The sequence below is a fragment of a genome, unplaced genomic scaffold (genome assembly GCF_019419815.1).
Source record: "Pyrus x bretschneideri cultivar Hongxiangsu unplaced genomic scaffold, Pyrus_bretschneideri_v1 Contig50, whole genome shotgun sequence".
Taxonomy (NCBI): domain Eukaryota; kingdom Viridiplantae; phylum Streptophyta; class Magnoliopsida; order Rosales; family Rosaceae; genus Pyrus; species Pyrus x bretschneideri.
The window spans coordinates 2,306,039-2,329,661 of NW_025999788.1; the positions used below are offsets into that span (position 1 = coordinate 2,306,039).

The window sequence follows — 23,623 nt, forward strand, 5'->3', positions numbered from 1 at the left end:
CTTGCAAAAAGGCAAACTACCGTGGCTTGGTCACTCGTTAGTTCCCTTTTCAAAAAAAATATTTATAACTAATTCGTAGTTGATTTGAGTCATTTGACTTATTCTCAATAACTTTACCATTTTGATACAAGATAAAGTTACTTTTGTTTAATAATCAACAATTGTCGTTCATGATATTTTCAACAATGACCGGAAATAAAATAGCTGTAGACTGTAGTGACCCTTGCATCTTCTTTTATTTTCGACAAAACACTTCGAAACTACAACGGTAAGATATTCACATCATTCAGGGATTTTCACATCAACGGTAAGATTTTGCAACAAAGATGACTAATCTGTTGTTCAAAAGACGAGAAAGAAAAAAACACATAAAATGTCTTCAGAGGAGTGCAGATTTCAAAGACTTGGTGAAAGTTGCTAGTTCCTTCAACCCTTCCTCGGGCGTTTTCGCTTCGCCCAACAGCTTCACCATCGCACTACCAACGATAACGCCGTCAGCTCCCCACCCTGCTACCTGCACAACACACACGAATAAGTATCTCGATTGAGGCAGACGTTTAGCAACAATTGTCATTCTGATATTCTTTTGGTTTGAAGCAGGCAGGACAAAGTCTAGAAAGGGAGAGGGGACGGTCGGATTTTAGCAGGGAGGGTAAAGTAGTCTACTGTGGGTGTGGGTGTGGGTGTGGGTGTGAGGCATGCTGAGTTAGGTTAGAATACTGACCTGTTTCGCATGTTCGGGCTTTGAGATGCCGAAACCAACTGCTACAGGCTTTTTTGTCGTCTGTCACATAAAAAGGTAAGCATGGTTATGCAAGACAAACATGTTAGTTCAAGTGGGATCATATCAACTGCATATGCTTTCTAGCTCTGTTTGGTATTGAAGCCTTTAAACTTTTGAAAGACATTCAGTTCAATTCTAGCACCTAATGATATAATGTACTTCAAAACAAAAAGAAATAAAAATCTACACTGGTAAACTGTAGAACTGATTCAAAAGACAAACCTCTTTAATTTCCTTTAAAAGGGCAGGAACTCGTTCGTTCACAGATGCACGGGCACCAGTAACTCCGATGGAGCTTACCTATAATCCAAAACAACGAACAATAAAATGCAATTAGCAATGTCATATTCACCTCAAGATAGATGAAAGAATTTGTATAAAATTATAAATAAAATACGTTTGCGAAGCAAACAAACTTGCCAACTTGTTATTGATAGGAAGCTCTCCAAGAATGGAAGTTCTTTGACCAAGACCACATTTAGCATCCACTTTCATGACACCAGTTATCACATGTATTCAATATTTTAATTTCTAATCTAAATGATAATTCCGGAAAACTGGACATAACTCGATAGTCTTAAATCTATAGAGAACGTAAAAGATCAAGGATAGATGTGTGATTCTTACCAGGTACAGAAATCCTTCTGAAGCTTCGGCAATGGCCTTCATGCGATCAATTGGAGTAGTGGGAGTAGTTAGTAATACCTGTAAATCATACAAGCAGATCGGAAGTATTTCAATTACATCCAAAAGTAAGAATCAATAATTTGAAATAATCTAAAAAATCCGAATATAGTGCAGGGAAAAACTAAGAAACAAACCAATTCAATATTATTTTTCGCAGCTTCCTTTCTCAAAATTTCTGTTTCTTCCAATGGAACATCTGGAACCACAAGCCCTACAAGCCAATATAAAATAGGAATCTAGTCATATTCCTATAAGATATATAGACTATTTTAAGACTAAATCAAGTTCACAAAGGTTAAACAGAACTAATTATGATATTCAGAAACATTATAAATCAAATACTTATACATTACCATGTACACCAACGTCTTTGATGATGGACATGAACTCTGAAATTCCACGCTTCAAAATCGGGTTATAGTAAGTAAACAGAGCAATTGGGCAAGACAACTGGGGAATCACCTATCCATTCAACAAAATTAATATAATGAGATTGTTTCGATGGGAAGAGTGAGAGAGGTGTCAATGTGAAACAAGAACTGTACATAACAACTTCACGATGTCTGTATGCATATCATTCGTAGATTTATTACGTAAGAAACATCATTTGAGAATATGCTATTGTCTTGATATGAATTTTTACTCCTACATCCCACATAGAGATATGTAGTATGGTAATATGAGAATAACTTGGATGCTCATAATCAAATTCTTTCATGGGTTTCGGCAATCAACGTTTCGTTGGTAGTCACAGTAACAGTAATAAATCTAACATACTTTTCACTTGGGATAGAGAACCAACAAATATCAAGTTGTTATAACATAGCATATAAAGATACCTCCTTCAACATTGAAATAATTGCATTGAGATTGGTCCCTCTTGCCAGAGAACGGGTGGCTGCAGCCTACGAAATAATTCCACACCAAATTAGTGGCGGATAAAAAACAGGAACCTATTCAACATAAATTGTAAAAAGAACATGCCAAAGTATACAATACAAACGGAAAACATATCAAACCTGTATAACTGGACCATCTGCTAATGGATCAGAGTATGGAACACCTAATTCGATTATGTCTGATCCACAAGAATCAAGCACCTTCAATGCTTCTGCAGTGATTGAAAGATCAGGATCACCGGCAGTGATGTAAGGGATAAATGCAACCTTCACAGAAAGACATAATCATTAGAACAATAAAACTTGATGTATAAACCATTTCATCTAAAATCAGCTGCAAATCCCAGTCCTAGTCCTAAGATGAAATTTAGCTGAGAAAACCAAATATTCCAATGTCGATCCATTTTGAAGCATGCACAACAAACAACCATAAACATAACTTATGATTGATTAATGTACTAAAGCAACTTTGACAGTACTGGTAAAATGCAGAGCATTTGGTCAAAGCCAAATCGTTCTCAAGAACAAGAACCAAACAAAAAGTTTGATCAGTCAGCATCTCTTCCCCGACTCTATTCGGAAATGAAGGCCAACAGATGAAGGGAAAATTGAATATATCAAGAACATGGCAATGCCAAAAGCAACAAAAGAGGTATAAAATGTGCATTTTGGCTGGTGATCAAAATACGACTAAAAGTTTCAAAATTTTTGGCAGACTTCAGTGGGCATAGAAAGCCATGAATTTGGTGGGTTTTGCAAACTTTTCGACAGGGATTTAAATGAAAGAACAAAACAAGCAGAGCAAGCACACCAAATCATGTAAACCCAGCTTTCATTGGGCACTGAAAGCCATGAAATTTGGTGGGTTCTGCAAAATTTTCAGCAGGGATTCGATTGCAAGAACAAAAAAAATGAAGAAAGGGGCACACCAAATGATGAAAGTTTCAAAACCCATCTTTCATTGGGCATAGAAATCCATGAATAGTGGTGGGTTCTGCAAAATTTTCAGCAGGGATTCAAATGAAAGCACAAACAAGCATAACAGGCACACCAAATGATGAAACTTTTCCACAATGCAATCGAAATCTCATAACCCAGATGCCCAAAATTTGCTCACCTTTCCCTGCTCCTTCAGATTTATGAAAGTCTGGGAGAGGCTGACGGCTGGGGTGGCGGTGAGAGCCGCCATTGGAGCAAACTTCTTGGTCGAAAGGGTGGATACTTGATCGGGAGAGCGGAGGAGCAATGGGTTTTGTGGTTTCTTCAGTTGGAGAAACCCAGCTGCAAATTTAAGAGAGGAAGAAGCAGCCATTCAGTAGACCCAGCGGTGACTGAGCGTTTTGTAGGGTTTTCAGTAGCCTCCTTCTGCCGGGTGTACACTTTGTTTTTACTCTCAATTTTCAAGGCACCATTATTGATTCCTTCTTATCTTATATAATTGTCTCAAACCATTGAATTCCGCGCATATTTTATTTTATTTTATTTTTTTCCCCAAATGAATTTGTATCAATATATTTTGGGCTAAAAATTTGTGATTGACTCCTTTAGATTTTAGATTCTCAGAGTTAATTTCAAGTTTTTTGAAGAGGGAAATGGGTCAAATTGTCAGGTGCACCTAATATCTTACCTTTTAAATTCTTAGCATATTTCCTCATAAGGAAAAAAAAAAATTTGGATAAAAGTACAGGTAGTATCTGGAATTTAAGATATTGTAACTTTTCCTTGTATAATCAAATTTAGAAAATTGCGAAATATGTAAGACTCGTTTAGGGCTTTCTACGTGAGAAAGTTGGAAAAGTAGTCTCGAAAGCTCTTGACATGCTTTGTAGACAAAGAAATTACGCATTTTGGTGAAATACGTGATGTCTTATTTTAGATGTAGTCATTCTTACTTACATGTCAATCAGAATTCAAAATGTATGGATACTTATTTTATTTTATTTTTTTTAACAAGTTATTTATCTTTTTATTGATACTTTAAGAATGATTTGTCAATTCTCGTGTCAAAATTTATATTTGTTTTCTTAATGACTTGTTATTGTTCCTATTTTGGTATTTGTACAACGTTTTTGGCACACTATTATACTATTTTAAGGCTAATCAATTATTACTCTTATCTAATTAGATTCTTGCTCTCTTAGTCATTTGCTAATCAAAAATCCACCGTCACCTACCTTTGAATTGAGTTTAAATATCAAAGATACTGAATCAATAAATATGATTTTAATATTTTAATCTCGATCATTGATATCAAACTAAGATTAAGTGATCATGTATTTGTTAATCACTTGATAATCAAAAGAACGAGACTCAATTTTATTTAATAAAGAGGAGAACTCTTGAGATTTGATCCAAAAAACAATCAATTTAACAAAGAAGTGCAGTCCAAAATTTAGATAAGATCTTGGGCCCGCATATAATGGGCTTCACGTAACAATTGGGTGGCAAAATAGTTGCCCGCCAAGTACCAACGAACAAACCCAAATCAGCAAAATAAAATATAAAGATAAAATAATAATGGCACAAAAAGGTAAATTTTGAGAAAGTCGGCCCCTTTTACAAAAGTGAAACATTTTTAACCAGATAAAGCCACCTTTGCTTTTCGTCTCTCTTGTCTCTTCGCTCACTCTGAGTCTGAGCAGAAAAAAAAAAAAAAAAACTCAAAAGCAAAAATTTCAAAAGCTCTCTCAAAGCTCAAAGCTTTCCTTTTCCATTTCTCTCTGTTGCATGTAGATGCTCTTTTCAAAACCCTAACTCGCTCCCCACCGACTCACCTCGACTCGGCCCGTCACTCGCTCACTACTTCCTCGGTTCTTCCTCCTCTCGCCATGGCCAACAACCCCTCGGAGCCCCAGGCTGACGACTTCCTCGAGCAAATTCTCGGCCTCCCCAACTTTGCCTCCGGCGATGCTAATTTGGCGGGAAGCGACGGGGGTATGGCCGGAGGACAGGTGTCTCCGGCGTCTATGATGCTGCAGCTGAACCCCGTGGACGGGTCCGGCCACATCGGCGGCGGAGTTGGCTGTGGCGGTGGGTTCCAGGGAGGGGTGTTTCCCTTGGGGTTGAGCTTGGAGCAGGGGAAAGCTGGGTTTTTGAAGCACGAGGAGGCTTCTGGGAGCGGGAAGCGGTTTCGAGACGACGTCGTTGATAGTCGAGTTTCATCTGTGAAAAATGTAAGATTTTGTTTGGGTGGTTTTGTTTTGTTAATTCGAAAGTTTAACATTTCAGATGCTGTAATTATAAGTTAATCAATGTTTTAATTAATTGTTTTTATTTGTTCGCTTAATAAGCAAGAAGACAAAGGAAAGGAAACAAGGAAAATTGGAAACTTGCAAGAAATTGGGTTTTGATTAATTGGGTGAGATTCAAGTAGTGCTATCTGACAAGAAGTTACAGGAGGATGCTTCCGGGTTACCTGAGAGAAAATGGAGCTAAATGGCTGGCCAGAATCAAACAGAAAACTCACAATTTTTAATCTTTTAGTGATATAAACCAATAATCCGTAAGAATTTTGATGTCAGAGAAAATGGAAGCTTGTGAAAAGTGATGGGTTTGCATTTGATTTTAGAGAGAGAGAGAGAGAGAGAGAGAGAGAGAGAGAGAGAGAGTATCCAACCATGGTGGTTAATTGTTTTATACTTTTATGTATTCTGTTTCTCAATTGAGTATAATTCCGGCAGGCCTTCAAATTTTCGAAACAAAGAATAATAATTCTGCTTTCCTGATAAGATGCAGGATTACGGAAACAAAATTTTGCAACTGGTCTTCAACATGTTAGGCTGTTAGCAACTGATTTTGATACTTCTGTACACATTAAATATACATTTTTTAAATATGTATATACATATCGATGTGTTTACATATATGTGTGGTTATGGAAATTCGGAACTTGGATAGGTCAGCCTATTTTTTTGACAATGTTTGAGTTTTGAAGAGTTGGGGACATCTATTAATCGATCAAAATGTTTGAAGTAATTTACCTTCTGGGTTTTGCGGTGTCGTGCATTGTTGAGGAACTATGTCACTGTCTTTCATCACAACTGTTCTTAGTAATATAAACTATATCGTTTTACAGGTTTTCCATGGCCAACCTATTTCAAATACAATTGCTGCAGCACCGCATCCACCAGCAATGCGACCAAGGGTGCGAGCTAGAAGAGGACAAGCCACAGATCCACACAGCATTGCCGAGCGGGTAAGTTTGGTATAGTTTACACAAAAAAATTCTTGGAAATGTTCTGAAACTATGTTTTAATTTTTAACTTTTATTTTCCTTTTCCTCCTTTATGATTATTGTGGAATTATTCTTGATTACACCTTTCTGTACAGTTGCGCAGAGAAAGAATAGCAGAAAGAATCAGGGCATTGCAGGAACTAGTTCCTAGCGTCAACAAGGTCAGTGACACTCCTTTCATGTCGTATTTTTCATTTTACATTTCACGCTTACTAGAAACATGTTGTTTTATGTAGTATGAGGGGAAGGGAAGATTCCCTTGCTTGACAAATTGATAATAGTTGTGTACAAGCTAAGCTAGTAAAAATTGAATATGAAACCAATTTGATAATATGTTAAATCATTTAAGAGAATAACCCCTTTGGAAACCTGGATAGTAAATCTTACTTAGATGTGGTGAATATGGTGGTATTGTTCAGAAAGTTCTGAGACACATACTTTACCTCGAGTGTTGTTCTGAGGTGCATTGCATGGAAAAAAATTTGGGGACTGAATCCTTTGTAAGTTTATAGGACCTGTTTTCAGCTGTCAGTTTTTCCTTAAAGAATTTCTGCTGCAACTTACGAAGCTGTTGTAATGCTGCATGTATTCAAAGAAAATTTATTGGGATGTGTTGTTTCATATTTTGACTGTCGTTAGTAGTACACAGAATTCAACAGAGCTTGTTTCTAAATCCACACAATGGGTTGCTTGTGGCTTTTTGAGTGATAACGTACAAATGGAATTCCAGAAGCTGGTTATGCGACAAATGTTGTAGCAAAATAATTTCAATTCTAGTGCTTTATGGATTTGCATATTGTCACGGCTTCTTGAGACCTCATCATCTGTATTCTATGTACTTCTGTTTTGTGTAGACGGATAGAGCTGCCATGCTTGATGAGATAATGGACTATGTGAAGTTCCTAAGGCTCCAAGTAAAGGTATGGAGTTTAATTCTTATTTTCTTTTTCACTTAAATGATAGAATTCCTAATTACTCAATCCTCTCATATTTGTCTATTGCTTTGCATTCAATTATTTGCTGAAACTATTCTATACTTAAAATGGTCATTAAGTTTTAAACGAATTGTTATTCCATAGAGGCTTACTTTCTTTTGATATTAACATTTTTTTGATAAATGGTATAAAATTCCACTTGCATGAGACAAATAGTTGTCATCATCATAGCAATGCAATCAGTTACGTAAGTGCATTCGCATGATTGAGCAAGTATAGAAAGAAATTGAATCCCTTCCTGGAAATTTGTTGTGTACAAATACAACCAAATACTGGAAGTCGTTTACTCTTTTCAAGGTCGGGTTTCGGATTTTCGAATCTTCATACAACATGTGTCGTTTTGGTAAGATTATCGAATGGAATATTTGTTATTATATTTTATATTGAACAAAAAACAAAAGGGTAGATTTCACTTCTTTTATCTTTGTCGGTTTGACCAATTACTTGAGACACAAACAAATTTGTTAGGCGTGCGGTGATAGAAGTAGGTCTTTTTATAATGTTGAAGGTGAAGGTTTTTGTCCTTTTCTTGTTAATGCTCAAGTCATCTCCTTTACAGGTTTTGAGCATGAGTAGATTGGGCGGGGCTGGTGCTGTGGCACCACTTGTAACAGATATTCCACTATCTTCAGTTGAGGTAATAGATGATTGCATTTTATATTTCCTTGGGATTTTGTTTTCCTTTTTGTTATATTGCTAAAAAGGTTCTGTTCTAATGGCAGGAAGAAGGCAGCGAAGGTGGTAGAAACCAACCGGCGTGGGATAAGTGGTCTAATGACGGCACAGAACGACAAGTAGCTAAGCTTATGGAAGACAACGTTGGGGCAGCAATGCAGTTCCTCCAATCCAAGGCTCTCTGCATCATGCCTATCTCACTGGCCTCGGCAATCTACAACACGCAACCTCCGGACACCTCTACTGTTGTCAAGCCTGAAATGAACCCTCCTTCCTAAGACCTCAGAAAAACGATAGGTATGCATTCCCGCGGTCCCACCCGAAAACTCACTAGATGCTCTTGGGTCCCATGCCGTATTTGTCGTTTTCCCGACCCGCCATATCTTAAGCTTCAAATTGCATTCAAAGTCAGATGCCATAGTTGCTTTTTTTGCCTTTTTCTTTAAGCTTTTGTCCAAACAGGGATGGATGTCAATGCCCTAAAGAAATAGGAGCAGGCCCTTCGTGCCTTGCCAGCTTCAAGTAAAGGAGGAATTGTCAAAGAACACTTGATATGCTCTGCTTTTTTGCATCAATGGTGGGCGTAGTGGAAAATGATGGAAGCCCTTTTGTAGTGGGGGCTCTCGTATTGTTTTTGCTTAGTGGGTTGTGGGACCTACCTTCTATAAGGAATTTTGAGTAGTATATATAAACATATTATTTTTTTTTATTTATGTAAGTTTAGAGTAATGTAATATAGAGGTGGGATAATGAATGCATAATTGTTGCTTAGTTTGAAAATATGCGTATTGCAAAGGAAGATTCAGGCGAAACGAGGATTTCAATGTGACAGTGTCTCAAACCTATTGTGTAGTGCTATGTGTTTTAACTTTTTCGCATGGTGATTTAACAGGTTTGAGATACCATTACTTTGATGTTCAAGTTTCATGTAATTATAAGAAAAATTGAATGGTGCTTTTTTTAATGGGTGTAACCGTGCAAGTGGTTCGTGATCGTGGGGTTCTCTTTAGAAAAGTAATTAGACTTCTTTTTTCAAATCTTCTGAATCATCATTTGAGGATTAATCATTGTCAGAAAGAACCTAACGGTAGCTTTAGAGTTATTTGTTTGCATTCAACCCAATCAATTTAAATACAAAATAGGGTTGCTTCGAAGTTATACTTTCTACCATTTTTCTTCTCGGGGGCTTTGAGTTTCTTTTTTAAATTTTTTTTTTTTTTTTAATAAACTATTGGGTTAAAGTATTAGTTGTTAAGGGTACAGGAATTGCTGGGAGCTTTGAGTTTAGGTCAAACAAAATTAACCGTTACTTTGTTTAAGGTAGGGAGAAATTTGTGCGAAAATAGTTTCAATGATGTGTTTTGTAGAAATTCAAAAAACTGATTAAACCGTTGGGTTTTTCTTTTAGACGAAGGTAAAAAAGAGAAATGGTAGTTACCTTTCCATTTGCCTTTCCCCATCACCTTCCTCAAGTGAAAATTACAACGAGAAGCTCCGAGGGCAACAAAGCCTAATAAAATCCATACCAGCCAGATCTAGCCTGCTCCGGCATGGAATGGATTAAATATTAGAGCTCTTTTTTATTGTTTCTGAAAATAAGATTGTTGATTTTTCACAATATCTTTTCTTGTGTAGTATGAAAATGTTACGAGCTATCTAGATGAATCATAAGTATCTTAGACGGAAAACTTGGTGGAAGTTGACAATAGTAGTTCAAGTGTGACATAAAAATATGATTTAGGGTGCAAGTTAAGGCTGAAATGACCTCAGAATTCTTGGCTGAAGTCACAAAATCAGTATTGGGAGTTCATTTACTAATTGATTTTTTTTTAATTTATTATTATTAAGGGGGAGAATTTAGAACTATTACAATATTTAAAGGAATGAGAGGTTTCGAAACTATGACAATATTTTAAGGGGGGAGTGTATTCAAACTCGGGATGCATGGACGGAAACCCAACACTCTATCCACTAGGATATTGGACCATATGCATAGACGCATTTACTAATTGAAATTGAATTACTTATGGTGTTTGATAATGTTTATACCCGATTTTACACTATCGATCCATATGTTTGAAACCGTTAGATTAAAAGAAGATCAAGATGATTTTTAATAACTTTTCTAGATATTATTATGGTTTCTAAGCATGATCTGAGGTGTTATTGGCAATTACTTTGAAAGTGCTTGAGAGTAGGACTGCATATAAGGATCATGATTAGCTTCTAGATGAAGTTTGAATTAATCGCATAATGAGTCTAGGTTCAGAATCTTAGTTCGAGTCGAAGAAGGTGAGATTCGGTGGTGATAAAGTTTCAGTGGAAGAATGATTTGTAAGGAGTGCGCTATATAAATGAGAGATCGTGCAATAAGAAAATGACCTTAAACTCAACACACAAATAAACGCTCTATGCAAAACCCTTTCACACCTTGTGAAATTGGCTTGGTATTCGTCGGCACAAGTCTCGACTGGACAGATGGGTTTGGGTTAACAACCGACGGATGACGACCGACTAGACATATGGGGTTTTCCAGAAGCAACCAACGAAGGTGACCAACTAGATAGGTGGGGCCGAAGTTGTAGATTCAATTCACCTTAGGAGTCTCGACTAATTGGATAGACAGGGATTCTCAGTCAACAAAGAGTCTTTGATTCTTTCGTCGAAAGAGGTTACTTCATTAACCTCCTCGGCGAAATGAGGTGTTTTATGATTGGTTACTCTCATGTTACATTCAGAGTTCGGCACGCAGATGGTCGAACCACTTTTACGATAAAGGCACTTATCTCCTTTGATTATCTTTGTCCATATAATTTGATATCGATTCGACAGACCTATATTTTCACCAATATAGTTGAAGCTGTCGAACTTGGTGCATCAAATCCAGAACTTCACAGTGAACATCATAGCCTTGTCGTCACTATGCTAAAGTCAACTAGTTCTCGATCCAAATTATGAGGATATGTGTGTATTGAGAGACTATCCAAATAATGAAGATATTTTGTTAGTTTTTATTTATTTATTTATTAATATTCTTTGAGTTAAGTTTGGGTAACTATCCAACTTTTTGGAGTGGTTTCAAATTAGTCACAACTTTTTAAAACATTCTAAATAACTACCTAACGTCTAAACAATTAGACATCCATTAGGTCACTAACGTTAAGTTAGGAATTTACCAACATTATGTGATGACATTACTAGCATTAAATATGAGGTGGACAAATACTAAAGTTGGGTTTCACTAATCATCGTCTTTGGAGGTCCCCAAATCGACTTCTTTTAGCCAAGTTAAATCGTTAATTTTTTTTTCTAAAATGTGTCAAATTGGAAATTCAAAGCTTCATATATAGATGACTTGAGAGTTAAAATTCGTATTAATATTTGTCTATGTCACAACTTAATGCTAGTAAATCTAACAATTATCCAATTTTTAAAGGGAATTGTTATTGGCATTCCAAAAATTTCATTCTACACTCCAAACTTTTTATATTTGGAAAGAAAAATATACTTATGAAGAGTGTATAATGAGATTTTGGGAGTGCCAATAACACTTCCCTTTTTAAAATGTTAAGTAATTTAGAATGTTTTAAAAGGTAAGGACGAACTTGGAATCATTCTAACGGTTCAGTAGTTATCTGAACTCAAGCTATATGCTTTTTATACATCTATGTGCATACGTATTAAGAGGTAAAATTTGACTAAACATTAAAAATGTTTAAAATATTTTCATTTAAGAAAGAAATCAACACATAGATGGCACTCACGATCTAAAGTGTCCAATATTTAAGCGGGTACTCCTTGTGTCGTGATACAAGTTGAGAGACACAGAAAAATATATTATTTATAACATGTGGAGTACCGCTTGAATATCGGACACTTGAAAAATCTTTCCACTGATATCCGTATCTAACCCAATAACGCTATTGCTTTATTTAAAAAAAAAAAAACACAAAAACAGATAAATTAAAATAAATTTCAACAAAAAGAATTTAAAATAATAAAAAGAAAAAGACAATTACAACATGCTCCGATAAAAAGGATACACTGTTTTGTTTTAAAATAAAATGGAAACATAATTTACAAAAAAAGTCCGTTTTATAAAATATAAAAGAAAAATCATTTCCTCACGCGTGTGCAAGGGGCTATTAGTATTTTAACCCTAACCAAAAGCGCAAGTTCAAAACCGTTCAGCATTTAAACCCTAACGGTAGGGTGATAGGATCAAGACAAACATATCTCCCTCTCCGCAACATGAGAATAATGGTACAAGGTAGCGATCCTCTCTTGTTCATCTGAACAAACTCATGGCAGTGATACATATGAAAGAGACATATATATATATATATATATGTATATGTGTATGTGTGTGTGTGTGTGTGTGTGTGTGGTCGAAATTAGCTAGGTTAACAATATTTGTTCTGCTTGAATTACGATCCTCCATTCTAAACTAGTATTTCTTCTCACATTTGTTTTAAGCAGTGTCCTAGCTAGTTGAATACGATTCATTAGTTTCTTCATCTTTCCTTCCGAGTTTGGTTGCATAGGTATCCTTAGTTCGAAATCATTTTTTTGGTTATGTTTTTGCTTTTACATTTGTGTGGTTGCATTCGGATTCTTAGTTCGAAACTATTGTTCTTGTAGGTTTGGGGTACTGAGCTCGATTCCATTTGTGTTTCCATTTGCGATTCACCTCGAATTTCATATCATTTTTTACGATAAATTAGCCTTTTTTCTTTGCTGCTTACTATTATTAATTTCGGTTTTGATTTTCGTTTCGGTTGTGAGATTTTTGTGCTGCTTACTGTTATTAATTGCATTCTGTTTTGATGTGTCGCGGAAATTCGTGATTCAGTTTGAATATGATATCTATTCTATTTGTTGGGGATCGATGCAGTCCTATCATTTTTGCAGAACCGGTTTCTGCCGCCATGAAAGGTGGCCATACTGCTACTAAAGGAATTCGCTGCAACACACTACGCCAGTCTGTTGGAGCCCCCTCTGACTCCGATCATCTGTCTCATCACTCGAAAGGATCAAAATTATCACCAAGAGTGCCATCACATGCTCTCACAGTTGACAAACTTCTTGACACTTTATTGGTTGAAATCTTTTGTCGACTTCCTCGGGAATCTGTTGGTCGATGCAAGTGTGTGTCAAAGCGATGGTTCACTCTCATCCGGTATCATTATCTATGCCTCAGCAGACAGGAAGAAGGATTCATGTGTCTTACCTTAAATAGAGATAATAAGCCGCAGGGAATTGAATATTTTGTCATGTCTAATCATTCTGCGAAAATCAAAATACGCGGGCTTTGTATGGATTTCCTTCCCGGCTTTCACTCAAGTATAAGAGACCAATTTGAGATATTAGGGACGCATGATGACTTATTTTTGTGCTGCATTAGATTGTATTAACCATGTAAATACTACATCTGCAATCCTGACACCAAGCAATGCGTTGCTGTTCCTCGGAACCCTACCCACGCAGACGTTTGGCACAGACGAGGGGGATTCATTTGTGAGCCCTACTACAAGTTCTCTAGCGAAGATGGTACTGGACCTATCAAAAAGGTAGAAGTAATACGGTCCAAGTTAATTCGGACTATAGATGCAAGGTTGTGCTGATAAGTAAATTCACTGGACCCTCCGAGTTCAAAGTGGAGATCTACTCTTCGGAGACTGGTACATGGACTGAGTCACTTGTATCTTGCCCACAACGCATTAGCTACACTCATATGACTAAGCAAGGCGTTTCTTATAATGGAATGTTGTAGTGGTTGGCTTCTGGTGGCTTCCTTATTGGGTTGGATATGTTCAACATCGACATGACTGCAAGTGCCACTAGTAGAAGTGTCAATGTTATTGATCAAAAGCATTGCCGTTTTGTTGAATTGGGTCACTATTATGACAATGACTTTGAAAGAACTAAGTGCCTAGGTATGTGCGAAGGGCGTCTTCGAATGTGCAGTTTGCTTGCCCACAATGAGGCAGGGCAGGTTTTGGCTGTTTGGGAGTTGAAAGAAGAAGAGGATAATGGCAAATGGTGTTCGGTACACAAGATTTTGTTCGACCAAATGGATTTGGCCATATCTCTAAACAGCCTTCAGTGGAGGAATCGAATTACACCAGTAGCTGTCCACCCAAATAATGAGGATGTCCTGCGTATAGATTTGAACAGAAATCTTGTCATGTGCAAAACTCGTACAAGAGAGTTAAAGGTAGTTAGGAAGAACAGCCATGCCAGCCAACATCCATACCTAAACTAATGAGGATGTCCTGCGTATAGATTTGAACAGAAATCTTGTCATGTGCACAAGCCTTCCAAGTTTTTCTCCCATGCCTGCCAACATCCATACCTAAACAAGAGGACCACAGTCTGACCAGAAAGAAACGGAAATTAAAGAAGAAAAACAAAGTAGAGAGTAGTAAACCTTCCGGGGTAGATTGATTGGGGACGCCGGTCGGACTTCTCCGCCGTTATGAAATGTGCAGTTTAGTACTTCTTCTAAAATTTGAGTCTTTTTTTTATCTTCAGGGGTAAGAATGAGTTTCCACGTTACAAATGCACAATAATATTTGATGGTTTTTTTTTTTTTCTTCCTTCTTTTCTAAAAAGAGTAATCGTTACTTTGTGAAATTAAACTCTTATTGTGATGCCCCCATGGATTTGCAATACTTGTAATAGCACTGTTGAGTTTTCTGTTTATACAAATGAGTTCTTCATTTTTTATTTTTTTTTTGTTTATTAGTGAATTTATTTGTTCTTCAGATTTTAGTAACTGGGAGGTTTTTGTTTTATTTTATTTTTCCTTCTTTTCTGAAAAGAGTAATCGTTACTGTGAAATTAAACTCTTATTGTGATGCCCCTATGGATTTGCAACACTTGTAATAGCACTGTTGAGTTTTCTCTTTACACAAATGAGTTCTTCATTTTTTTTTTTTTTTTTTTTTTTGTTTATTAGTGAATTTATTTGTTCTTCAGATTTTAGTGACTGGGAGGTTTTTATTTTTTATTTTTTTTAACAAGCGATATTATCTATATTAAAAAAAAGAATGTGGGCTTAGCCACCTCACAATGGGCTAATAATAATTTGGTTCAAATTCGCCTTTAGCGATAATCGAATATAAGATCTCTCTCACTTACAAGTGAAGAGAAATATCACTAGACCGTAATACTAAGTGACTTGATTGTTAGTAATAATATAAGCAGTGGCTGGAGTCATATATATACCAAAGAAAATACCCTTCAAGAAAATAGGCAAGCTATTCGACTTTCTCCGGAGAGAGTTTAGAGAGGGGGTTCCGCCTTCTGTCTGCTAGACTCTCTATCCCACCACTTGGTTTGCTTTAATCTTGGTATTTTCAGCCGCCCTTTAGACCATCTCCAATGGTTGGGCTAAAAGCTAAATTTTTTAGCCCGAAAAATTTAGCTTTTAGCCCAAAAATAATTTTTCTGCTCCATTCGTTCTAGCCTAAAATTTTAGCCCGGGATTTTATGAACATTTTAATCTAAAAAAATTAAATTCCGATAAATATTGGGTGGAGTCCACTCCAATTTCTGGGCTAAATTTTGGGGGGAATTTGGCATTGGTTTAGAATTTAGCATTTAGCCCAAAATTTCCCCTCGGGTTGAAGTGGGTTTAGGGGGAAATTTTGAGGGGTAATTTGGCTTTTAGCCCACCATTGAAGTTGGTCTTAGGGGCAACCCTTTTTTTTCTTTTTGTGGCGGCTTTTTCGCCCTCAGTGGTGGCTTCTCTGCCGTGTGTGGCACCTGTGCTAAATTTGGGTCATAGAATTCTTCAATATATTCTTCTCCTTTAGGAGGAAAGATATATAATACAACTTTACTTACCAAGCAACGATACGTAATAAAGTTTACCTTAATTACAAGGAAATACAATCAAGAAACAAATCCCGCTACTTAGACTCAATTATGCCAAGAATGTCAACTTACGCCAACATTATCTCTCAAGTTGGTGCATAGATGTCGCTAATACCCAACTTAACAAGTGAGTTGTAGAACGCTTGACTAGAAACTTTAACAAGTGAGTTGTAGAACGCTTGACTAGAAACTATCATTGTCAAAATATCCGCCAACTAATTTTTTTGATTTTACGAACGAAAATTGAATTATTTATGTCTAATTTTTCCTTAATGTAATGTCTATCAACTTCAACATATCTAGTACTATCATGTGGAATCGGATTATGAGAAATATCAATGGCAGCCTTATCATCACAAAACAAGTTTGTCACATACGTGAATACCCTAGTTCTTTGAGCAACCTCCAAAGCCACAATAGCTCACACAATCCTCTCGCCATACTTCTGTATTGTGCTTCTACACTTATCATGCTTTAAGATGTATTTTTAAAAAGTGTAACACTATGAAACTTATATGTAATGAAAAGCTTAATAATTGTCATACAAACTAGACAATCAGTACTGCATGGTCAATATTCGATTTTTTTCAACATCAAGACGGGGTGCATGGTATGATAAATTGAGACTCGTTAACATATAGAATGAATGACTCACTCTAATAAAGTAGGACTAACATGCACTCCTTGGAATACCGTCGTAGCATTTTTGACCAATAATACAATGTCATGTCTATTTATCAGCATAACTTTCCCATTATCAGTTTGGGCCGTCACAGTGTTGAACCTAGTATAGTTAAGTCCTTGTACCATTAATGGGCCTGTTCATGGACATTAAGCCCAAGAGGAACTTGAGGTATTGTGGTCCAAACCTTCCAATAACCCTTTGGGAGTTCAGATGAAACGTAGTCTAAGTAGCATTATCCGACAACGGCGGAGTTTTGGCGCCATCCCCCAAAAAACGCCGAAAGCAATGGCGTTAGAGCGAGCAATTCCGGCAGCAACAAGCACAACCTTTCTCGCCAACCCCAAAGTTCCCGCCTTTTTCCCAACTACCAGCCACTTGGCCTTCGCACGGCGCCGTTTCAATCTCAAATGCGCGATGGAGTACAGTAGAGACCAGTACAACGGCAGCGGGAGCAGCATTCAGGTGCCGATAACTTTCCCTAGACCGGCGGAGGTCCAGTGGAAAAAGGAGCTGTGCAATATGGTGCACCTCATCGGCGTCGTCGGTCTTCCCGTCGAAATTAAGCACCTCCCCTCCGGAAAGGTCCTCGCTTGGACCCGCCTCGCCGTCAAGAAGTCCGCCACCGATACCTCTTGGTAATAATTCTTTATCGATTTTCGGGGTTTTCGGGTTTATTCATATTTTGCAGTTAATGGCATCCATTCAAATTTTGGATTTTGATGACTGATGCTCAGTTGTTTTGCTCTGATGCTTCCAATTAGTGTGGTTTTGCTCTGATTCAATCATATTTTTTTTTGTTTGAGAGAATGTGAAACGTTAAATTCAAATGGGAATTTGACATTAAAATTTCTTTGAATGTCTCGCAATGCATAATTTTTTAGGAAATATGCAACAACAGAACCGGTTACAAACTTTTTAATAAAAAATAGAACTTGGTAGACACTAAACAGACAATAAATCGTATATAAAGCCTATTGTTTGTTAAGTTTGTAACCGGTTCTCATTGCTCATATTTTCCAAGTTTTTCAGTTAATATAATCTTAGTAAAACTGTGAATGCTGCTGTGAGTATAAGGAGTGTGGGAGGGAATTAATTATGAAAATTGGGTTTCCTTTTCTTTCAGGATCAATCTGACATTTTGGGATGAGCTTGCACATGTTGCTTTTCAGCATGTAGAGAAAGGCCAACAAATATATGTATCGGGCCGGCTGATATCAGATTCTGTTGAAACCGATGAAGGGAAGCAGCAGACCTATTATAAGGTTTTTTGGCTTCTGGTCTTTCTAGTTGTAGTGAGATTCTGACGTTTGTTTGTTTAGAAAATGAATTTGATCTGATGCAGGTAGTTGTTCAGCAACTGAATTTTGTTGAAAAGGGCTTTTCATCGCCGGCCATGAAAGATCACGACTCTGATTCCTTTACAGCGGGCAAGTCATATCTTCAGTAACATGAGTCTAGATAAGAGCAGAAATACCATTTGTTCTTATTAATTTTATTCTTTTCTTGCAGGCAGAAATCTTGGCAGCAATGCCACAAAGAACATAACGGAAACCACTCAAGAATTATGGCAAGCCTTCTTTGCTAATCCAGTTGACTGGTGGGATAATCGGAAGACCAAGGTACTTTATTTGATCCCTATATAAGTCGACAATATGTATTCTTTCATTCTTGAGCACAGGTTTGTATCCACTGCAAGGCCGGCCCTGATTAATAGTTCCAATTGAAAGTAGTCATAAAAAATACTTTCATATGTTTACTTTTACTTAAATGTAACACGGTTTTCGTTGTTTGTTTTTATGGGCTTTTCATTTGTTTGGTCAATAAATATGAACTTCAATACGGAAAAGGAGCCAAGGATCAAACATTACAAAAGCTTAAAAACATAGAAGTGATTTCTCTTATGCTTGTGTAGGCCCTAGAAAAGAGCCCTGATCTGAGGAGTCCTATAAACATGAGTTTGGTAGATATATGGATTATAGACCATCTGAACTTTTGGGGTCCTGTACAAGTGCACCGGTTGCACCTGTCCATGGCCGCCCCTTTGTGTGCACAAATGCAAAAACATTGTTGGTGCTGCAAGGACGAGAAGAAACTGTGTTTTACACTGTTTCTACACATGTCGATGATAAATGTTGAAATAGAAATGGTTGGGAATGGAATACATATTTACGTTTGTTAGACAAGTGCTCGGTTAATGCCATATGTGCACATGTAAACTTTTAATTTCATGTCATCTGCTGTTTGTTCAGATTTCTGATAAGAAAATGAGAAAAAAACTCACTCTTGTTTACTTGGTTTTGTTTTATGATTTTCAGAGGAACCCAAAATATCCGGATTTTAAGCATAAAGATACTGGAGAAGCCTTGTGGATTGAAGGCCGGAACAATCCGCCATGGGTGAAGTCCCAACTTGCTATACTGGATACAAGAATGGGGACCCTTAATGACCAAGAACATAACCTGCATACAGATATATTTGATGGTGATAGTTTTTCGCCTTTCTAAGTGCTTGTGGTGCTAGCTGTAGGAAACCAGTCTTTGAGGCGTAATTTATGTATAGTCACTATCAATTTTTGGTGGAGATACTGAACAAATCGGCTTTGTTTCTATATTTTGTAATCTTGATTTGCAATTTATATGATATGCTGGTGATCTTGCTTTTCATCCTTCTAGAACTTGGCAATGACTTTACAGTTTAGAATTTTGGCCTGGGATATCATACCAGTTTAATTACAGTAACACCAGAAAGCTCTCGATGGAACGATAACTATTGAAGAACTGTACAGTATAGCTAAAAAAAGTAATGGAAATTGCCATTAACGAAAGGTACGAAAAGATGAATGGAGAAACAGCTACATGTATTTGGATCTACACAAAACTGCTGTATATTAGACTTTGTGTGACACGCCCCGATCCTGATGTCTGAGGGGTTGTGGGATGGCCACGTGCTGGCAGACAATCGAGGGTGACGCAAGTCATTTAATGAATGCATATGTCGAGAACATGTGAAACATGCATACGAATTTCGCGCAAATTACACAATGTAATATTCATATACAAATCTTACCAAAATAATATAATAATATTCAACCGTCAATAAAATGATAGTGATAATGCATGACATGCTCAGAGCATAGATCTAATTCAGAATACAAGTGAAAGGTGTGACAGAAAATGCTATTACAAGTGATGTCGAAAGCAGAGAGGATGACTCAATATTACTGGTAGGGGAATGCCTCGTAGCTCGAATCGTATACCTCGTTCCTATGTCCTGAGAGGGCGCAAAACAAACATGAGTGAACTAAGTTGATATATAAGTAGTACTAACATAGTTATTCAACAACGTACTAAACCCCAAAGTTTATGAAAACTTATATAGCATAATAAGTAATAGGTTTTCCGAAAACCCTAGCATGCCATAAAACTTCATAAAACATATATCATATATAGTGTGCTTAGTAGTGGTATCATCTCCTGCCCGAAGGTATATAGAACTCTTCTGACTGAAGCCATATAAATATCTTCCGCCAGTAGGCACTACAACCCCCGACCGAAGCCAATATGAGTATCTTCCGATAAAGTATGGTATTCCAAAATATTCTCAGTAAAGCATGATATCTCATAAAGTGTAAACCTAATTTACTCATAAACGTTTCATAAAATGTAACTACTAAATCATATTTTTCATGTATGCATTTCGAATAGTAAAATATGCATTTTAGAAGGGGTCCACTCATAGATACTTTGTCGTCGAAGAGCCGTGCGAATGGGAGGGACGAAAATGCTGCTAATAATTGTACTTAAGCACATAAAGCGTCCAATTAATACAACTCTACCAGAACGATTGAATTTCGAAAAACGGACGTCATAAACGGATTCAAAACATCGAAAAACATAAGGAGGGACCTCAAGTACCCCCACGCTCCGCTGCATGGGCCCAAGTCCAATTATCAAGGTGGCGGCCCCAAAGGCCACGGTCCATAGTACCTACGGTGGAGGCGCGTGGAAGGCAGACGCCCATGGGCGGCCTAGGTTCTGGTTTGGTTTCTAGGCTGGGTTGGTATTTGGGCTTGGGTCAAGGGATAGTGGCCCGGTTCTCAATTGGGTTTAGGCTTGGGTTCTTTGAGCTAGGCCTAAAGCTGGGCCAACAGGTTTCAGGTTTGGGCTTAACAACTAGGTTGGGTTCCATGGTTCAAATCTTTGGGCCGGACTAGGGTTGTGGGTTTGGGTTTAGGGCTACTGGGTCCGGTTTAACCTGTTTTCAGGCCAAGGTTTGGCCGATTTCTGGGTACAACTTCAAACGCCCATAACTTCTTTGATACTCAACCAAATCAAGTGATTCAAAATCCAAAGTTGTAGTACTCAACGAGATGAAGAGAATGGTATAAAATGGCTAACTCGCCGTGGTTTGGCCGGAAAACTAGGAAAAGCAACCCCAAGCTATTTTCTGCGTTTAACACGTATGTACAACTTAAAACAAGCTTCGATCTGCTCTTAAAAAACATCCCAAGAGTTTCTATAAGTTTACCTTCGTCAAAAAATTCACAAAAACCACCAGAGCTCGTTGGGGAAGTGATCGCCGTGACTGCCATGGTGGAGCACCAACTCGACTTGGGGTTCTCCGGGTTGCACATCCAGGTGGTGGTGGTTGTTTGTTGTGTGTGTGAGTGAGTCATAGAGAGGAGAGGGAGAGCTTGCAGAGAGGGAGAGAGCTCGGGGAGAGTGGAGAAAGTTAGAGAGAAAGAGAAAGTGAGATAGATGAAGAGAGAGAGAGTATTAATATAATACTAAAGCATAGGGAAAATATCCCAAAAAGGAAAGGGAGATCCGGATAGGGTGAGGGGCTAAAGGGACAAAATTTCCATGTGGGTCCTCCTTGGTTTGCAATTTAAGAACGTAATATATGAAACACAAAATATTCGAAAAACGTTTGATGTTTGAACGTAGGATTTTCATTATAAATCCGAATTTGAATCCGTTTGCGCCTACACGTTCGTGGCGATAAGTACATTAAGAATCATTTCATAAAATTAAAACTAAGCGTTTCAACGAGACGGTCAAACAAGGTCAATTCAAGGGCAAAATGGTAATTTCATAAGTCCGTTATTATGAAAATACGCTAAATTTGGGACGGGATTTCACATTGTGTAACCTTATCGTTATATATATATAACCTAATATTATTAGGACAAATGGAACATGTCATCCTCTCTGTACAATTTGCATCCCAGCTAATAAGTTTCTTGTCCGGGTACCTTGTTTTTTAAGCAAATATCGATTTCGAAAACAAAAGAAAAAAAAGAAAGTGTATTGTCTGAGCTCCATGTATATCAGTGTCTTTTCCTGTAGTTTTGAGGAGTTTTAAGTGCCTCCTTAATGTATATATTCATCCCTCTTTTTGCATGCCTTCAGAAACAAGTAGTCAATCCTCTGGCTTCCGATCCCTTCATAATTCTCAGCCTATTGCAGGAAGAAACAAACATACTGCAACCACAACAAAAAAGAGTAATTAGATACGAGTTTTTTCAGAGATCGAACGGATCATATGAATTCTAAAGGAAACTGCAAAGATAGGGTTTTAATCGAAAAATATGAACTTACGTCCATGGGACATCTCCAACAAGCATCCAGTCACCATCTTTGTCTTCATAAGTCGGAGCAAAATCCGATCCATTAATATTGGCTAGGTTGAACATCTTCTCTAAGGCCTTGATGAGTTCCGGGTAGCTATTGTAAATCTTGAGATCAATCTTTCTCAGATAAGGAGCTCCATCGACGCTTACTTTCACGTACACATCGGACTTTTGCAGTTGCAAACTGTTTTTCCTGTAAGATCTGATTGGAGGCCACCCTACTACTTGTGTCCTGCACACATTTCAATCATTAATTAGCAACATGATTACTTAACTAAAACTTCTTAATCAAATATTAACATGAAACTCATAGTCCATATATGAATGTTGCTTACTTGGTGGGAGGGGCATCTATGTGATCAGAATTTGTACAGCATTCCTCAGCTGTTGAATCCGGCGAGGCCCTCTTGTTATTCTTTGTCATAGGAGGAGATGCTGCTGCTTTTTTGTTCTCAGGCTCCTCGGAGCTTCCAGGCAATCCTAATCTTAGCTCAGTTGCCTTGAAATTTAGCTGGTCTTCCATCTTAATCACTTTGCTAACAAAAACCCTAATGGTTTTGCAGATTACAGACGAATTTGCAGAAGGAGAATAATTAAAGAGAAATGTGTTTAGGGTTTGTTGTGAGAGATTTTGATTGCTTCAGTCAGGTGGAAGTTGAAGTTTGATTTGATTTCCTTGAGGAGAAGATGTGATGGCACTCAAACTTTTATAGGAATATTGTGAGAGGGACAATATACTGTTAGGTGATTTTCATATTTCATGGTGCATGGCAGCATGAGATTCACTCATTATTTCATGAATGGCAACATCACATGCTGTCCCCCACGCGTTAGTTCAATGACCAACCACAGGTGGACAGTTGGACATACTGGAATTTCAAAGCGGGGCCTACGCACTCTACCCATCGATTACTTGATTAGCAATGTTACGAAAATCCCTTTGCATATCACATTTCACATTGTAGACTGCGTCTCTAATAAACTTGAAATTTGAAGATAATTGGTTTCTTAAAATCCATTATTTCCTCTCTTCTCACTTTTTTAGTTATTGGATTAATCGTATAATTCAAATGAGAATCAAAAAATAAAAATAAAAGAATGATACAAAAAAGAAAAGAAAATGAAAGTATGAAAATTACTACTTAATTTAA

At 37.3% G+C, this 23,623-nt stretch overlaps 4 protein-coding genes across 6 annotated transcripts; 2 read left to right on the forward strand and 2 right to left on the reverse strand.

Annotated features, from left to right (window-relative positions):
* Nucleotides 1–212: 212 nt before the first annotated feature.
* On the reverse strand, nt 213–3,787 carry LOC103945989 (tryptophan synthase alpha chain). The gene is made up of 9 exons (XM_048569657.1): nt 3,488–3,787; nt 2,491–2,637; nt 2,311–2,376; nt 1,825–1,933; nt 1,606–1,682; nt 1,412–1,489; nt 1,007–1,084; nt 725–784; nt 213–514 (listed from the first exon to the last, which is right to left on the reverse strand). Exons 1-9 carry the CDS (start codon nt 3,680–3,682, stop codon nt 380–382), a joined length of 945 nt encoding a protein of 314 aa, XP_048425614.1. The 5' UTR covers nt 3,683–3,787; the 3' UTR covers nt 213–379.
* A 1,179-nt stretch (nt 3,788–4,966) lies between these two features.
* LOC103945991 (transcription factor UNE12) lies at nt 4,967–9,098 on the forward strand. Of its 3 annotated transcripts, none has more exons than XM_048569875.1 (7): nt 4,967–5,543; nt 6,446–6,565; nt 6,700–6,765; nt 7,459–7,524; nt 8,159–8,236; nt 8,322–8,571; nt 8,722–9,098. In XM_048569875.1, exons 1-6 carry the CDS (start codon nt 5,199–5,201, stop codon nt 8,550–8,552), a joined length of 906 nt encoding a protein of 301 aa, XP_048425832.1. In that variant the 5' UTR covers nt 4,967–5,198; the 3' UTR covers nt 8,553–8,571; nt 8,722–9,098. The 3 variants fall into 3 exon arrangements, with proteins under 3 accessions (XP_048425832.1, XP_009354866.2, XP_009354865.2); XM_009356591.3 differs by having other exon boundaries at nt 8,737–9,098; XM_009356590.3 differs by having other exon boundaries at nt 4,968–5,543; nt 8,322–9,098.
* A 7,945-nt stretch (nt 9,099–17,043) lies between these two features.
* Nucleotides 17,044–19,503, forward strand: LOC103945992 (protein OSB2, chloroplastic). Its single transcript, XM_009356592.2, has 5 exons — nt 17,044–17,475; nt 17,964–18,102; nt 18,183–18,267; nt 18,350–18,459; nt 19,156–19,503. The coding sequence occupies exons 1-5, from the start codon at nt 17,051–17,053 to the stop codon at nt 19,342–19,344; spliced, it is 948 nt and encodes a 315-aa protein (XP_009354867.2). The 5' UTR covers nt 17,044–17,050; the 3' UTR covers nt 19,345–19,503.
* Nucleotides 19,504–19,832: 329 nt separating this feature from the next.
* LOC103945994 (auxin-induced protein 22D) lies at nt 19,833–23,169 on the reverse strand. Its single transcript, XM_009356594.2, has 4 exons — nt 22,808–23,169; nt 22,441–22,704; nt 21,368–22,323; nt 19,833–20,110 (listed from the first exon to the last, which is right to left on the reverse strand). Exons 1-3 carry the CDS (start codon nt 22,993–22,995, stop codon nt 22,248–22,250), a joined length of 528 nt encoding a protein of 175 aa, XP_009354869.2. The 5' UTR covers nt 22,996–23,169; the 3' UTR covers nt 19,833–20,110; nt 21,368–22,247.
* Nucleotides 23,170–23,623: the final 454 nt, after the last annotated feature.